Source organism: Phascolarctos cinereus, unplaced genomic scaffold (assembly GCF_003287225.1).
Source record: "Phascolarctos cinereus isolate Bilbo 61053 unplaced genomic scaffold, phaCin_HiC Scaffold_726;HRSCAF=1367, whole genome shotgun sequence".
Classification (NCBI taxonomy): domain Eukaryota; kingdom Metazoa; phylum Chordata; class Mammalia; order Diprotodontia; family Phascolarctidae; genus Phascolarctos; species Phascolarctos cinereus.
Genome location: NW_027556098.1, coordinates 347,279,427 through 347,295,884, shown reverse-complemented (window position 1 = coordinate 347,295,884; position 16,458 = coordinate 347,279,427). Strand labels below are relative to the sequence as shown.

The following is a 16,458-nucleotide window of genomic DNA, read 5'->3' as shown; positions in this document are numbered from 1 at the left end:
TAGCCCTCCATTGTCTATTACCTCCTGAGAACCAGGCTACTTCCCACCTTTAATCCTATCTAGGTTCCACTCTCCCTTGGCCTAGTGGTCTAAGTCCCTGGCATTCTAATCACTCCAGTTTATTGGCCACTTCCATTCAGATCCTCCTTAGACCTCTCCTCCAGTTGCTCCAGACTACTTGGCCACTCCCGGATCCCTCCCACAGTCTTTCTGTATTTAAGATTCATCTTGTCTCTATTAAGGTGATCAGATTCTTGTAATACAGTCAATGCTCAGATTCATAAGATCTGGCCCTCTTGCATTAGCAATACAAATGCTTAGATTCCTTTAGAGTCTGACCAATACGGCTGACTCTTAAAATCTCCCCTCACCCTGCATTGATGTTCTAATAAACTTTGCCTTTGGCTGAAAGAAGGCTTAGGTCAAATTCATTTGGGAATTTGTGTCTCTTGCTCTTGATATTTTGGGGTCCCAGCACCCCTAAACCTCTAAACCTCAACAATAGAACCTGTCAGACCTGGAATAGCCTTTGAGAACCAAGGTCACATCCATACCAGGAGGATGCATAGAAACAGACATGGTGAAGGATTTTCCTCTAAACCAAAATTGGTCCAAATATAGCTTTCTCCCTTTGGTTAATTTGTTTTAAAGTATAAATAGTTTGTTTTATATTTTGTACTTGACAAATGCCAATAAAAATGAGCATTTTCATATATAAAGAACAGAAAAAAAAAGAATGGTGTATGAAATCACAAATTGTGATTCTGTATTTCTTGGTGTTTTGCAGGTGCAAAAGTGACTGTCCTGCCCCTCATTACCTGAAGGCTATGTATGTTATTTCTATTTCTTTGAACTTGACAAAATTCACTTAACTACTTTTTTTCCTTTGAGGGTTAATTGATAGTTTCTTTTATTTCATCTTTTGAGATTACCTTATTAAGATTCTTTATTTCTCATACTTTACCCTAAGCATTTATCCATTTGATTTGTTATCAATTTTTCTGGCATATAGTTGGGCAAAATATTTTCTAATAAAATTCCTTCATTTTCTTTAGATTTGTTATATGGGGTTTTTTTGTTTATTTGTTTTTGGTACTGGTAAAGTAATGTTGTTCTCTATTAAAACGCCACCAACACTACATTATAGGTTATAAAATTGGAATATTGGAATAAGTAGAGAGGAGCAGGGAAGACATTACAGGTTAGAAAAAATAGTGTGAGCTGGGCTGTGAAGGTGGAAATGAATATGGGTGTGTGGGGACCAGCCTGATCTGTCAGATCTGTATGAGGTGGGGAAAAACGAGGAGGGGTGGACACAAGCTGGATCACAGTGTCTATGCCCTTTAATGTGTGGTTGCCTAGACTTGGAGAGAACACTACTACTTCCTAGAGTAAGGAAACTATTTTCATGCTCAATTATCCTTCTCTTCACAGCCAACATCCTTTTCTTGTTCTTAGCATCTCCTTGTGTTTCTGTCAGCTATGATCTGGACCTTAAAGCGGAATCCCTGGACAGCTACCTACAGCAGCCCCACTCTACCTTTATACCTCATATGCCTCAACCTCAACCTTCCTTGTATTCCTGGCTCAGGTAAGTTTACTTTGGTGTCTGCCACTGTGGCATTCACATATCACTACCCCCTGATATTTCACTTCAACTAAACCATCTATTCAAGAAACACTTATTTAGGCCCTATTGTACAGAGAGCCCTGTGTTTTAACACTACTGGAAGTACAAAGTTCATATTAGGCCTTGTCTCTAATCTCAGGGTCACTGTCCCTTTCCCAGGAACTCCCATCAATATGTGCAACACAGCATCATGGGATTGTAGAATTGGAGGGGCTCTCATCCATTTTAGGCCCTTACGTTATTGGCTCCTGGAGGAAGATGTTTTTGAATAGAAGGATCTCTCTTAATAGGGATTCAAACTTGTCACTAATGTAGGAGATTGTCACTGTTCATTTCAACTCAAAAAGAGGGAGAACCTTTTAATATTCTTTTTTTTTTTAAGGCAATTGGGGTTAAGTGATTTGCCCAGGGTCACATAGCTAGGAAGTGTCAAGTGTCTGAGGCCAGATCTGAACTCAGGTCCTCCTGACTCCAGGGCCGGTGCTCCATCCACTGCACCACCTAATTGCCCCCCAACAAAGCATTTTCTAAATTCGACTTCTCTTCCCCAACAAGAGAACCAACATGTACTGGTGATCAAGGCACTCAATGGACCTGAAGGAAAGCCATTGCTGGGGAAGGAAGAGAAAGACTGAAAAGTTTGGAGCAAAACCTCAGGCCAAGGCAGGACCAGAGCTTTTCAGGGAGATGCACATACAAGGTACTTAAGAAGATGGGAACCTGGATGGAGGCTTCAGCTAGAAAGATCTGCCAGGGTTATAGGAGGCACGGAATCAGTAGTGTCAGCGAAATGAGTGCCCGATGCGATCTGCTTCAGTAGTTCTGCCTTTTAATCCTAGCACTGACCATCCCCCACTCCTGCCTTCTCTGATGGGCAGACTTCTGAGGGTACTGGTGTCCATACTAAGTCCTGTGTGTGAATGAGGTTGTGAGAACAAATACCCTCCCTGGATGCAAGGTTCCCATCACTTCTGATCCAGACCCACCCAAGAAAATAGGAAAGGTTAGAATAGGAAAGGGCATAGCTACTTCTCACCTTCTGACAGAGTCCAGCTTTTTTGAGGACTCTGTACCAAAGAACTGCAGGGAGATTCTCCCCAGTGACATGTACAAGGAAAGGGGATACAAAGACAGAATCATAGTTTTAGAACTGGAAAAGGCCCCAGAGATCATTGAGCTCAATCCTGTTATTTTACTGAAGAAACAGAGACCCAGAGACATCCAGTGACTTGCCCAAGGTCACACAGCTAGTCAGTAGCAGAGCTAATATTTATTTATTTATTTATTTTTAAGGGTTCATTAGTTAATTTATTTTTAGTTTTCAACATTCACATCCACAAGATTTTGAGTTCCAAATTTTCTCCCCATCTTGTCCCTCCCCCAACCCCAAGACAGTCTGCATTCTGAATATACTTTACCCTAATCTGCCTTCCTTTCTATCTCCCACCGCCCCCAATCCCCTTTCTCTTCTATTTTCCTGTAGGGTAGGATAGATTTCTATACTCCATTGCCTGTGTATCTTATTTTCCAATTACATGTGAAAACGATTTTTTAACATTTGTTTTTCAAACTTTGGGTTCCAAATTTTCTCCCTTCTTCCCCTCCCCACCCACCCTCACTGAGAAGGCAAGCAACGCGATACAGGTTATACATGTGTAGTCATGCACAACACTTCCATAGTAGTCATGCTGTGGAAAACTAACTTTATTTCCCTTCATCCTATCCTGTTTATTCTATTCTGTCTTTTGACCCTGTCCGTCCTCAGAAATGTTTGCTTCTGATTACCCCCTCCCCCAATCTACCCTCCCCTCTATCATCCCCCTGATCTCTTATCCCCTTGCTCCCTATTTTCCTGTAGGGTAAGATAGCTTTCCATACCCAATTAAGTGTGTATATTATTCCCTCCTTAAGCCAAATCCGAATAAGATTAATATGATAATATTAATAATTAATTCATTAATAAAGAGAATAAATGAGAATAGGATTCACTCATTCCCTCTCACCTTCCCCCACTTCCCCTTCATTGTAAAAGCCTTTTCTGTTTTATGTGAGATAATTTACTCCATTCCTCTCCTTTTCTTATTCTCCCAGTATAATCCTCTCTCACCTCTTAATTTTATTCTCCAGATATCACCCATTCATCTTCAACTCATCCTATGCCCTCTATCAATCTATCTATACATACAATTTTTTTTCCCTCCAACTACCCTAATACTGACAAAGGTCTCATGAGTTACAAATATCATCTTTCCATGTAGGAATGTAAACAGTTCAACCTTAATAAGTCCCTTATGATTTCTCTTTCCTGTGTACCTCTTCATGTGTCTCTTGAGTCTTGTATTTGAAAGTAAAATTTTCTATTCAGCTCTGGTCTTTTCATCAAGAATGCTTGAAAGTCTCATCGAATGTCCATTTTTCCCCCTGAAGGATTATATTCAGTTTTGCTAGGTAGATGATTCTTGGTTGTAATCCTAGCTCATTTGCCCTCTGGAATATCACATTATAAGCCCTCAAATCCTTTAATGTAGAAGCTGCTAAATCTTGTGTTCTCACTGTGGCTCCATGATACTTGAATTGTTTCTTTCTGGCTGTTTGCAATATTTTCTACTTGACCTTGGAACTCTGGAATTCGGCTATAATATTCCTGGGAATTTTCATTTTGGGATCTCTTTCAAGAGATAATTGGCCTTTAAATTTCTATTTTACCTTCTGGTTCTAGAATATCAGGGCAGTTTTCCTTGATAATTTCTTGAAAGATGATGTGTAGGCTCTTTTTTTTGACTTTCAGATAGTCCAATAATTTTTAAATGGTCTCTCCTGAATCTATTTTCCAGGTCAGTTGTTTTTCCAATAAGATATTTCACATTGTCTTTTATTTTTCATTCTTTTGGTTTTGTTTTACAATGTTTTGATTTTTCATAAAGTCACTAGCTTCCAATTGCTCCATTCTAATTTTCAAAGAAGTATTTTCTTCAGTGAGCTTTTGGACTTCCTTTTCCATTTGGCCAATTCTGCTTTTTAAGGCATTCTTCTCCTCATTGGCTTTTTGGACCTCTTTGGCCATTTGGGTTAGGCTATTTTTTAAGTTGTTATTTTCTTCAATATTTTTTTGAGCTATTCCATGGCCTGGGACTGATTCATATTTTTCTTGGAGGCTTTGGATGTAGGAGCTTTGACTTTGTGATCTTCTTCTGGTTCTGTTTTGATCTTCTTTGTCACCAAAGAAAGATTCTATGGTCTGACTTTTTTTGCACAGTTTGCTCATGATCCCAGCCAATTACTTGAGTTTTCAACTCTTTGTTAAGGTAGGGGTTTGCTTCCAGTAGAAGCAAATGTACTATTCCAAGCTTTGGGGGTTTTGTACAGCTATTTTCAGAGATACTTCTAGGGATCTGTGAGTTTTCAGTTCTTCCAAGGTGGTATAATCAAGGGTGAGGTGTTTGCTCTTTTCCTGGCCTGTGGTCTGGCCTATGAGTGACCATAAGCACTCTTTTCTGCCTTGGAACTGTGAGGAGGATTCACTCTTCACCACCACCACCAGCTCCACCACACCAGCACTCCTCCTTGTCCCGAGATGGCCACCCAGAACTGTGACTCAGATCCAAGTACAGGCAAAGCAAGAGAATCCTGCCTCAACACCAGCAAAGAGATCCTTGCAATCCCCCTCGGATCAGCCACTCCATTTTCCCTCAGTCTGTGGGCCGGAAGCTCTGGAAGCAGCTGCTGCCCTGGGGCCACATGGGGACTGGGGCTGGAATGGAGCTTCTCTCTCATGGAGGTCACAGACTTTTCATACTGACCTTCTAAGTTGTCTTTGGCATTTTTTTGTTGAGAAGTCTGGAAACCACCACAGCTGCCCACGATTCAGTCTTGTTGTGGGTTCTGCTGCTCTAGAATTTGTTTAGAGCCATTTTTGCAGGTATTTGGAGGGATTTGGGGGAGATTTCAAGCAAGTCACTGCTTTTACTCTGCCATCTGAGCTCTACCCAGAGCTAATATTTAAAGTCAAATCTTTTCCTTCCAGATCTAGTCACCCAGGATACCATCACTACAGTAATGTCCAGAAAGCTCCCCACATTTCCATACTCACACTCCTCTTTCCCCCCTGAGCTGCCCTGCTCTGTTACACAGAGGTCTCCCACAGCTCTGTGGCCCAGCCTCCTTCTAAAACACTCAGCTGCACAGACACAGAATGAGGGCAAGTCCAACAGCAGCCCAGAAGCCTGGTCTTCCTCTGAGTTATCTATGGACAGCCTCAGTGGTGGGGCAGAGGCTGGTCCCTCCATAGGGCCATAGACAGGAGCTGTTTTCCTCCTGCCTCCACCCCCAAACTTTCAGCCCCCAATCAGCTGCCCTGCTTTCCTGGATATACATGGTTATAAAGAGGGAGAATGTCTTGTCTCCATCCCACAGTGATTTCCACACTGCTCAAAGCAGAGCAGCACCCGAGCAGGAACAGTCAGAGCTGCGTGGTCCTGGGCTGCCCTGACCCTGCTCTGGAGGCCACATTAACTCCACCACCCCAGTGTTTTCTGATTCTCTTCTGTTTTGTCCCTGGTTCTCCACACAGCCACATTCACAGTATCTGGCCCTCTGGCCCAGCCCACAGTGGCCTGGGTGGGGGAAGATGTCCTGCTTTCTTGTCACCTCTCCCCCAAGATGGATGCTCGAGAAATGACTGTTAAATGGGTCAGAGGTCCACTGGTTGTGCACATGTACCGCATGGGGAAGGAGATGATGTTTGTCCAGGCCCCTGCATTCCAAGGGAGGACAAAGATGCTGAGAGAGGACATGGCTGAAGGGAAGGTGACCATGAGAATTCACCAGGTCCAGCTGTCTGATGCCGGCCAGTACACGTGCTATTTCCAGGCAGGCACCTTTTACAATGAAACCAGCTTTGACCTTCAGGTAGCAGGTAGGCCTTCCTTTGGTCATGGGTTCTCTCTACAGCTGGAAGAGACATTCAGATTATTGGCATTGGCAGAAATCTTTGGAGTGTGTAAAGTACTTTCCATACCTTGTCTTACTGCAGTCTCACGACTACATTGTGGGTTAGTATTTCTATAACAGTGACTGCCTGGGCCCCCACTCACTGAAGGCTAGTTCTGTGATATTTCAGCCCCTCAGGGTTCTCTCGTACCTTTAAGGGAGTTTGAAGTTGTTCAGCCTCTCTGTCATTGACTCAAGCCCTTGCCCCAAAGATGTTGCCCCAATATTAGAGTAATATTTAATTCTACAGTGTCACCAGAACAAATATTCAAACATCACTTTTACTGACATCTGGGAACATTGTCCTCCCCATATGGGCCACTTCAATCTGGAGAGTTTGAGGGTGGAGTGGGTTCAGTTCATAGCTCAGCCCAGTTCCTACATTACATAGTTTCACCAAGTTCCAATTCCAAAGACCCCCTTGTACTCAAGTCCCTGGTACCCTGGCTTTTCAAGACTTCTCTTCAGTGCTGGCAGCAACATTTGGCCTTGATTTCTCCCTGTAAGGTCACTGTGGCTTGGGTCTGGGTGGAATGGAGAATTCATCATCTGTGCCTAGAAGTAAAAAGACAAAGAAATAGACCCCACCCACACCCTAAGTCTGTTTCTGAAGGGCCATAGGGCCTAAGCTGGGGAGGGAAATAGAGTCCTTCCTTACCTGTCTCAATTCATGGTACCTGTGCTATAGGTGAGAATGCCCAGAGCAGAGAGATGGAGTGTCTTATTTGTGGAATAGCCAGAGGCCTGTGTCACTGGATTAAATAACATGTGTTAGGGAGGGAGATGTAAGAAGATTGGGATGGTAGGAAGGATTGGGGTGACAAAAGAGCTTTGAATCTTGAACAGAGCATTTTGAATTTGCTCTCTGGGCCAATGGGGAGACATTAGAGTTTACTGAGAATCACAGTGACATGATCAGGCCTGCATTTTAGGAAAATCTCTTCAGTGACTGGATGGAGGGTGGATTGGAATGGGGAGAGACTTGAGGCAGGCAGACCCACCAGCAGACTACTGCAGTAATCAAGGAATGAGGAGATGAAGGACTGCCCTAGAGTGGTGGCAGTGTCAGAGAAGAGAAAGGGGCCTATTTGAGAGATGTTTCAATGATGAAATTGACAGCCTTAGTAACAGATTGGATGTTTGGGATGAGAGAGTGAGGAATCCAGGATGACTGCTAGGTTGTGAGGACTGGGAGGTTGGTGTTGTCCTCTATAGTCATATTGAAGGCAGAGTGTGGGGACAGTGTAGGGGGAAATATTAATGAACTGTGTTTTGACATATTGAGTTTAAGATGTCTACTGGACATCCAGATTGAGATGTCTGAAAGACAGTTAAAGATCTGATAGTAGAAGTCAGTAGACCCACTGGGGCAGGAAATGTAGACCTGAGAATCATCAGCACGTAGACAGTAATTCAATCGATGGAAGCAGATGAGATAACCAAGTGAAGTCATGTAGAGGGAGAAGAGAAAAGTACAGAGAACAGAACTCTGAGAGAAACCTGCACTTAGAGGCAGGATCCACACAAGGATCCAGCAATGGAGAAGTCAGATAGGTAGGAGGAACACCAAGAGGGAGACAGGAGGGGAGAGTGATCAGCAGAGTCAAAGCCAGCAGAGAGAAGAAGGAAAAGGAGGACTGAGCAACAGCCATTGGATTTGGCAGCTCATTAGTAGCTTTGGGGACAGCAGTGTTAGTGCAACGATGAGGTCAGAAGCCAGATTGCAAGGGGTTAATAAGAGAGGGAGAGGAGAGGAAGTGGAGGCAGCTATTGCAGGAGGCCTTTTGGAGAGTTGAGCTACAAAGGGCAGAAGAGTTATAGGGGGTTAGGTACTAAATCATCCTTATCTTACAGATGAGGAAACTGAGGCAGACCGATTTAGTGCCTTGCCCATGTTCACCTCCCTAGTGAGTGTCTGAGATTAGGTTGAAACTCAGGTGTTCCTGCCTCTGGTACCAGAACTCAATCCACTGCGCCACCTAGTGGCCTCATGAGCAAAGAGCTGGTGTCTTCAGGAGATAATGAGTTGTCTAGTCTAGCCAGAGCCCAGAGTTCTAGGAGTGGAGTCAAATGCAATAGTTGGGAAGGGTAGATGGTACCCAGTTGGAGAGGGTTTTGAATGCCAGGATAAGAAGTCTGAGCTTCACTGAAAAGGACGTAGAAAACCACTAGATTTTTCAAGACAGTAAAGGTCACTTCTATGCATAAATAACATGAGCCTAGAGCCCAGCCTGAGAGGAAGGTAGGACCGGGGGTGGGGATCTAGAGTTAGGAAGACATGTAAGTCAGCCAGTCAGTCAACAAGTGTTCATTAAGGACTCGTGGCAACTAGGTGCCAGAGCAGATAGTCAGACTTGGAGCTGGGCACACAGGAGTTCAAATCCTGCCAGACATTTATTTACTGTATGAGACTGTGGAACTCACTTAAACTCTTTCACTCTCAGTTTCCTCATCAGTAATATAGGAATGTTAATAACAGCTAGCATTTCTGTAGCACTTGAAGGTTTACAAAGCACTTTATAAAAATTCCTGCTTATTATTCTCAACCCTGTGAGGTGGGTGCTATTTTTAATCCAGTTTTACCAATGAGCACACTGATGCAGAAACAGTTTTCAGTGGCTTGCCCCAGTTCACACAACTAGAAAGTATCTGAGGCTGGATTTGAACTCAGGTATTCCTGACCTGAAGTTCAGTGATCTATTTACCTACCTAGCCCTTACCTACCTCCTAGGGTTGTTAGGAGGACCAGATGAGATAGCCTGGGGTGTGAGGAATAATTCATTCAGATGCCTACTCTATTCTAATCAGTATTAATCAGATTCCATAGGAGTAATGATTATAAGTTCTGTATGCTAGGTTTACAGAGCTGCGAGCTGCAGATTATAAGTTCACTTGCTTAATCATAGGAAGCTAACTACTGTCCCTTCACCCTTGTTTTTCCTTGTTATGGTGCCCAAATGCAGTATGGTGGAAGTGACTCAATTACGTGGAAAGTCCCCCAACTTATTTTTGTACCTCTGCATCACTGTCTTGTCCAACATGAGCAGGTGGCCATCTTATGACCATCTTATGTCCACTTACTCAGTGCAGATAGTGCATGCTTTGCCCAACCTGTGACCCTCTGCTTTCTCGCTGACGCATCATTTTTTGGCCCTCACAGCAAGGTCTATCAACCAATGGAATTCAGTATTTTGTATAGTCCGTTAGATTGGAACACAATCTGGTATCAAGCCTTATTAAAATAAAGCTCTGACAGAAGGAGGCATCTCAGATCATGAGGAAGATCTGAAGTCCACTTCATTAGGGGGCACCATGGACCTTGTAATAACATGCCATAGGCTCAGAGCCTGTCCTCAATCTCTTTTATTGTAGATTGGACAATTACAATCCCCATAGTGGAAAGTGCTTTACGAATCTTGAAGCCTACGTAAATACTGCTATCATTATTACTGGCATCATTAATATTATTACCATCATAAAGAGTTTTAGCATAGTTCCTGGCACATAGTGGATGCTCCAGGAATGTTAAGGATTCTTATCATTACACGTGGCAGGCATCATGGTGAGCTTTGGGGGTACAAAACAAAGCCAAAACACAGGCACTGCCCTCAGGGAGATCACATTGGAATGGGAGAAACAACCTGCAAATAGCTGCCTATGTCAGATATGACAAAGGCCAATAGAGGCATCTTTAGGGAACTAGCAGCAGGTGTGAGGTGGGGGAGAACCAGAACTGGCCTCCTAAAGAAGGAAGAATTGAGCTACAGTGCCAGGGAGCCACTGAAGTTTCTTAAGCAGGGAGTAACATAGTCAGACCTATGCTTTAGGAAACACACTTTGAGAGCTGAGTAGCTTCAAGAAGCCATGGCATTCATACTGGCTACACCCCACAGACAGGCAAAACCATGTTTGAGAGTAACAGAGGGGTCTCAGACCCCTCTGTTAGTTAGGTGGGGTGTCTACCCCAAGAATGTAAAGACTTTCCCCTGTGGAATGGCTGGATGAGAACAATTTATTCCAAAGGCCATGAAGGTAGCTAAAGCAGGCACAGTGGAGTGCTTAGAGCTTGCATGTGCATCGAACATGTCAAGGTCATCCACTATATCCTGAGCTATCACCAGTTGTCTTGACTTTTGTCTTTGCCACTGGATTCTGATGACTCTGGAAGAGAGAGTGATCCTGATGATTTTGAGCAAACTCTGCCTCACTTAAATTCTATTTATGCTCAAGTCAAAAGACATCAATGATACCATTTTACCATTTTTGCCTACCTCATAAAGTCCTGTGGTGCCAGACAAGTGATGAAGCAGCAGTTGTGGATACACTGAGAGCTGTAGTGGCATCCCTGCTCATAGGTGGCCTAGGCCATATGGTGGTCTTCTCACTGGCTGACACAGCAGTGGGATTCAGTCTCCCTCTGGGTATCTGAGTAGCCTTTTTTAAGACTGCATGGCTCACCTCCAGGCATGAAGAAGGGGCAAAGAAAGGTGCCTTAAAAATTATCTGCTTCACTCAACCCTGGTCTGCTTGCTGAGGTAGGCAGGGATCCTACCCTGTGGTCAAAACACAAAAAATGTACAGAAACTTTTATGAAGATGATTTCACTCACCATTGCTGCATGGAACATGCACACACTTACGGACAACATGAAATCCAGTAGAATGGAAAGATAAACAGCTTTTTTTGTTGTGAGAGAACTCAGCAGGCATTTCATCCACTTAGCAGCCCTGAGTGAAACAAGGCTGAAAAATGAAGACCAGCTTCCTAAAGTTGGAGTTGGATGGATCCACATTTATCTAGAGTGGCTGCAGTAATGGGGAGCACTGTGAAGCTGATGTAGGTTTTACATTCAAAATTAATCTAGTTAACAAGCTTGTATGTCTACCAAAAGTAGTGAATGACAGACTCACGACAATGCAATTACTATATATAGGAAAGCACCACGCCACCATCATTGGTGCCTATCCTTCCACCATGATGAACTCTTATAAAGTCAAAGAGAAATTTTATATTCATCGAGGTCAAAAATGGCATCCAGCTCAGCTATTGCACTGACAGTAAATTATTTAACTTGAAAAGGCTAGAAGTCAAAACTAAAGTGGAGGAAGAGTTGGCGCATGGCTTTTTGTTTGTAGATGATCATATTTGCAAGGCAGGCCCTGAAGCTGAGATGCTGCTTGTGCAAATTTTGGCCTGACAGTTAACACCAAAAAAAGAGAGGTTTTCCACCAGCCAGCACCATACCATCCATCCATGGAACCATTGGTTACAACAAATGGAGAAATTGTGAATGCTGTGGATAAGTTTACTTACTTTGGCAGTATACTTTCCAGGGATGTCCACAAAGCTGATGAGTTTGATGCATGTATTGCCAGAGCTAGCTCAGAGTTTAAGAGGCTCCAAAGGAAAGTGTTGGAGAGAAGAGGTATTAGATTGCCTACCAACTGAAGGTCTACAGAACTGTTGTGCTGACCTCATTGTTGTATGCCTATGAAACCTGGACAGTTTACCAGAGCCATGCTGAATCATTTCTATTTGAATTGTCTTAGGAAGATTCTGAAGATCACCTGGCAAGATAAGGTATCAGACACTGGGGTCCTTTCTCCAGCTGAACTACCAAGCATTCAAACTCTTATTTCAGAGAATACAATTGTAATAAGCTGGCCACATTGTTGGAATGCCAAACACACATTTGCCAAGAAGAACTCACACAAGGTAAGTGCTTACATGGAGGTCAGAAGAAGCAATAGGAGACTCTCAAGGTCTCTCTGAGGAACTTTAGAATTGATTGTGAGATGATGGACACACTGGCACAGGACTGCCCAGCATGATATGCCCACTCAAAGAAGATGCTGTACTCTAGGAGCAAAGCAGAATTGCAGAAACTCAAAAGAAACATGAGATGTGCAAATTTAGAGACATCCACATTTCAAATGTTCACATGCACTATTTGTGCCTGATCTGTGCTACAGTCTTCTGAGCTCATATTGATCTGATCAACCACAATTCAACACACTGTACCTTGAATCCACCATGATGACGTCATTTTTGTCCTCTTTGAGATGGAAGGACAACAACTCACCCAGTACAAATACAAAGTGAGACAGTCCCTGCCTTCAAGGTACTTATTTTCCAACAGGATAGACAATAGGAAGAGAAGAGTGGTGACCATGGAAGGGAGTGTGATTTGGGTAGTGGTACAGTAGGTCAGTCCACTGACACACTTTTTCCAGAGGCGGTGGTTACTATTGATTCCATTACAGTGCTCAGAGAAAGATATAGAATGGCAAGAAGAAGAATGGGAGTGAGGATGGAGGGGGGATGATGCACCCACAACATGGTGTGGAAAATGACCAAGAGAAGGCATCTGAAAGAAGGGGAAGGACTTGCCTGCAGTCACACAGGAGGGTCATGGCAGAGCCAGCTCCAGAAGCCAAGTCTCTCACTCTCGTAGATTCTCTGTTCATTACAGTTCTGAGAGTGTCCTGTTCAAGTCTAGATATTTCTGGGAGGGACTAGCATGTTAAGCCATCCTCCGGCATAACACTTTAGCAAGAGCAAGGGCGTCAGACCCTTTCCAACGCTAGCGCAGGGAGATCCAGGATACAAGGATATGAGACCTATCCATCTATCCAGATGGCCAGACTCCCCAGTTCCCCAGTGAGCAGAACTCCTCCTCAACAAGACCTCACTTGACTTTCTGGCCCACCTTCCTTCTACCTCAGCTGCACAGCCAACAGAGTATAAGGGCCAAGCAAACACCAGCCCAGAAGCCTGAGCTCCCTCTGCACTTGTAAGTTATCTATGAGCAGTGGCAGAACAGAGGCTAATGCAATGCCTCCATTAAGGCCATTGATGGTAGCTGTGGCTTTCCTGTCCCCAAGCCTAACCCTCCAGCATCCAAAAAGCTTCCTCTCTTTTCCACTATGCAAAGTAGTCAAGAAAGAGAATGTATTTCTATAAGGGAATCACAGGAAGGAAAAGGATTTGGCCAGAAGTGGGCCCACAGCAGAGCAACAGCTGATCCAAAGTCAGACCTTCATCTGCTGCAGCCCCCCAGGTACACAAACAAATATTCTTAATCCTGGCCCTACACTGTCCTCTAATTTTCTTCTGTTTTGTCCCCAGAACACCGGAAACAACCATTCTCAGTGGCTGGCCCCGCTCAGCTCATTCAGGCCAAGCAGGGGGAAGATGTCACACTCTCCTGTGAACTCTTCCCCAAGATGAATGCTCAGGACATGACTGTGAACTGGTTCAGAAACCAGACCCTCGTGTACAGGTACCTGAATGGAGAGAACCTGGAGGAATCCCAGGGCACTGAGTTCCAGGGGAGGACAGAGCTGCTGAAACATGACATGGCTGAGGGGAAAGTGACCTTGAAAATCCAGCAGGTCCAAGTCTCTGACTCTGGTCCATACACTTGCCAATTCCAGTCACTTGACTCTCACAGTGAAGCCCATATTGAACTGCAGATAGAAGGTAGGTCCTGTGTGGTTTATGGGTGTCTTCCGAATCTCAGATTATTAGAGCTGGGAGAGATTTTTAAAGAGCATCGAGTTAAAAACCCCCTTTTTTTAGACACTAATTTTTTATTGATTACGTGAGGAAAGCAAGCATGCAGAAGTGAAAGGGAACTTTGGTCACAAGGTACAATAGTAGAAAAAATGAAAGCCCCTTTTAACAAACGAGGAAAATGGGACAGACAGGGGAGGGCTGGGAATCAGATTCAGTTCTTCTCACCCCGAATCTAGTCATTTTCTTCTCCTTGACACTTCCCTTGGGTCCTGCAGGTGTGAAACCACAGGGTTTGAGAAAGGACAAGCTCACTTTGGGAAGTGAACCTTGACTCCCAGCTTCAATTCTCTTCCTTCTCTTTGATCCTTCAGTCCTGGTGTTTCCCACTAAAAGATGATGGAGGCCTCCCCTCTGTCCTGGAGCTCAAAAATGGGGATGATCTTATTCTCTTTCAGAGATGCTAGGCCTTACCTGGCCCTCAAAAGCCAAACACTGAATGGGGTACTAAATATCTGATACCTTCTTGACTGTAATCTGCATAGCTTCCATCCACACTGGGCTAGTAACAAATGTTTACTTGATACCTTCTCTGTGCCCAGCCCTGTGCTAAGTGAGGCTGTAGAGAAGGGAAGGAGACCTGGCCTCATCCCCTGATGGAGCTGGAGAGATATGTTGCTTAATCTACTTTAAAAAAATTAGTATGTGGCAGAGTGAAAGGGAGTGTGGCAGAGTGGATGGAGCACTGGGCTTGGAGTCAGGAAGAACTGGGTCCAGATGCTGCCTCTGATTCTTATGGTCTATGTGACTGTGGGCAAGTCACTGAAACACTCTGTGCCAACTTCAATACAAGAGACCTCACAGTGTTTGCACTCTGACAAAATCATAGGCCCTTTCTGTATTGATGCATATACCTAGGTCCTGATTAGTACCAAATTAACACATTTCAATTCATGCTATTTGAATTCATAATTATGTGAAATATGGTCATTGGTTCCAACCCAATGGAAATATGCAGTAGAATTTCAAATAATGCAACCACTTTAGGAGATTCCTTCAACAAACTGATCTGGACCTCCCTCTATGATAGAGTGATAGATCATTTGGGACATAATTTAGTTCAATTAAAAAAATTTCTATTTTCATGCAATTTAATTTAATATATATATATTTATATATTCATTTCAATCCTATATAATTTAGTTCAATCTAATAACTCCTGTGTACAGATTCCTATACTTGGTAGAGAAGGCAAAAAATTTAGGTAAGACAGATCTCCCCTGCCCTCAGGTTGCCCAGTTTAGGAGTAGGGTAGGTTAGGATGAGAAAGTAAGAAATATTATAGTAATACAAGATAAGTGCATGAGAAGAGTGCAAAATGAAATGAGGTGTGAAAACTGATGGGGAAGGTATTAGTGACAGTCATCAGGGAAGGCTTCCTAGAGGTGGTGGCGATTAAATTGGACTTTAAGGGAAGAGAAGGAGGAAGGGCATTCCCAACCCCGGGAACTGCATGAGCAAAGGCACATGGCAGCTAGAAGATCAGCACATTGTTAGGGCACAAGTTCTGGTCCAGTCTGAGTGAAGCACAGAGCTTGTGGAGGAAGATAAGGTTAGAATGGTAGGATGACACCAAATTGGGGAGTTTTACCCAAGTATGAAGGCCAAGATAAACAGTGTGAGCTCCACAGTAGAGAGCCCCTGAAGCTTTTGGAGGGCAGGAAGGCCTGAGCAGGGCCATGTACAGGGCAGATGGGCCTGGCAGGTAATGGAAGGATGGAGGGAGGGAGAGGAGGTGGGGAATCATGTATGAAAGCTAATGGAAGATGTCAGGCAGAGGTGAGGAGGATGTGTGCCAGGGTAGTCCCAGTGTAAAAGAGAGGAAGGGAAGGCTAGGAAAGCTGTTCTGGAAGCAGGATGAAGAATTGGCAGAGGTTTTGATATTTGAGGTGAGGGAGACAGTGGGCATCAGAGATTCCTGAAACAAAGGGCAATGGGTGGATCATGGTGCCTCTGATTTTAAAATCCTAAAATCAAGGAGAGAATGATTTAAGAAAGACAAATATAAACTCTGTGTGACATGGAGAGCTTGGGATGCTGAAAAGTCATCTAGATTGGGGTGTTCTGAAGTTAGATGGAGAGGAGGGTCTTGAGCTCAGAAGAAAGGTCAGAGATAGAGATTTATGTATGAAAGTCATATGGTTTGCGTTATTGGTTAAAGACATCCAGTTAAAGGCATTACAATTGTTGAGAGAAAAGAGGATTAAAAACAGAGCCTTGATGAACAACCCCACCCCCAAATTGGTTGAGATAAAAACAAAGAG

General features: G+C 43.7%; 1 protein-coding gene across 17 annotated transcripts in view; it reads left to right on the top strand.

Annotated features, from left to right (window-relative positions):
- The window catches only part of LOC110195228 (butyrophilin-like protein 2), a 55,031-nt gene that overhangs the window by 21,498 nt on the left and 17,075 nt on the right, over nucleotides 1-16,458 (top strand). For 4 of the 17 annotated variants that reach the window (XM_078156983.1, XM_020967862.1, XM_020967876.2 and 1 more), the window contains exons 1-4: nucleotides 1,502-1,591; nucleotides 2,186-2,330; nucleotides 6,201-6,545; nucleotides 13,748-14,101. In XM_078156983.1, coding sequence (XP_078013109.1) covers nucleotides 2,219-2,330; nucleotides 6,201-6,545; nucleotides 13,748-14,101 — 811 coding nt within the window. In that variant the 5' untranslated portion in view covers nucleotides 1,502-1,591; nucleotides 2,186-2,218. Of the gene's footprint in view, nucleotides 1-787; nucleotides 830-1,434; nucleotides 1,592-2,185; nucleotides 2,331-6,200; nucleotides 6,546-13,747; nucleotides 14,102-16,458 lie in introns of those variants that run through there. The other 13 variants (XM_020967872.2, XM_020967873.2, XM_020967870.2 and 10 more) reach the window with 5 other exon arrangements.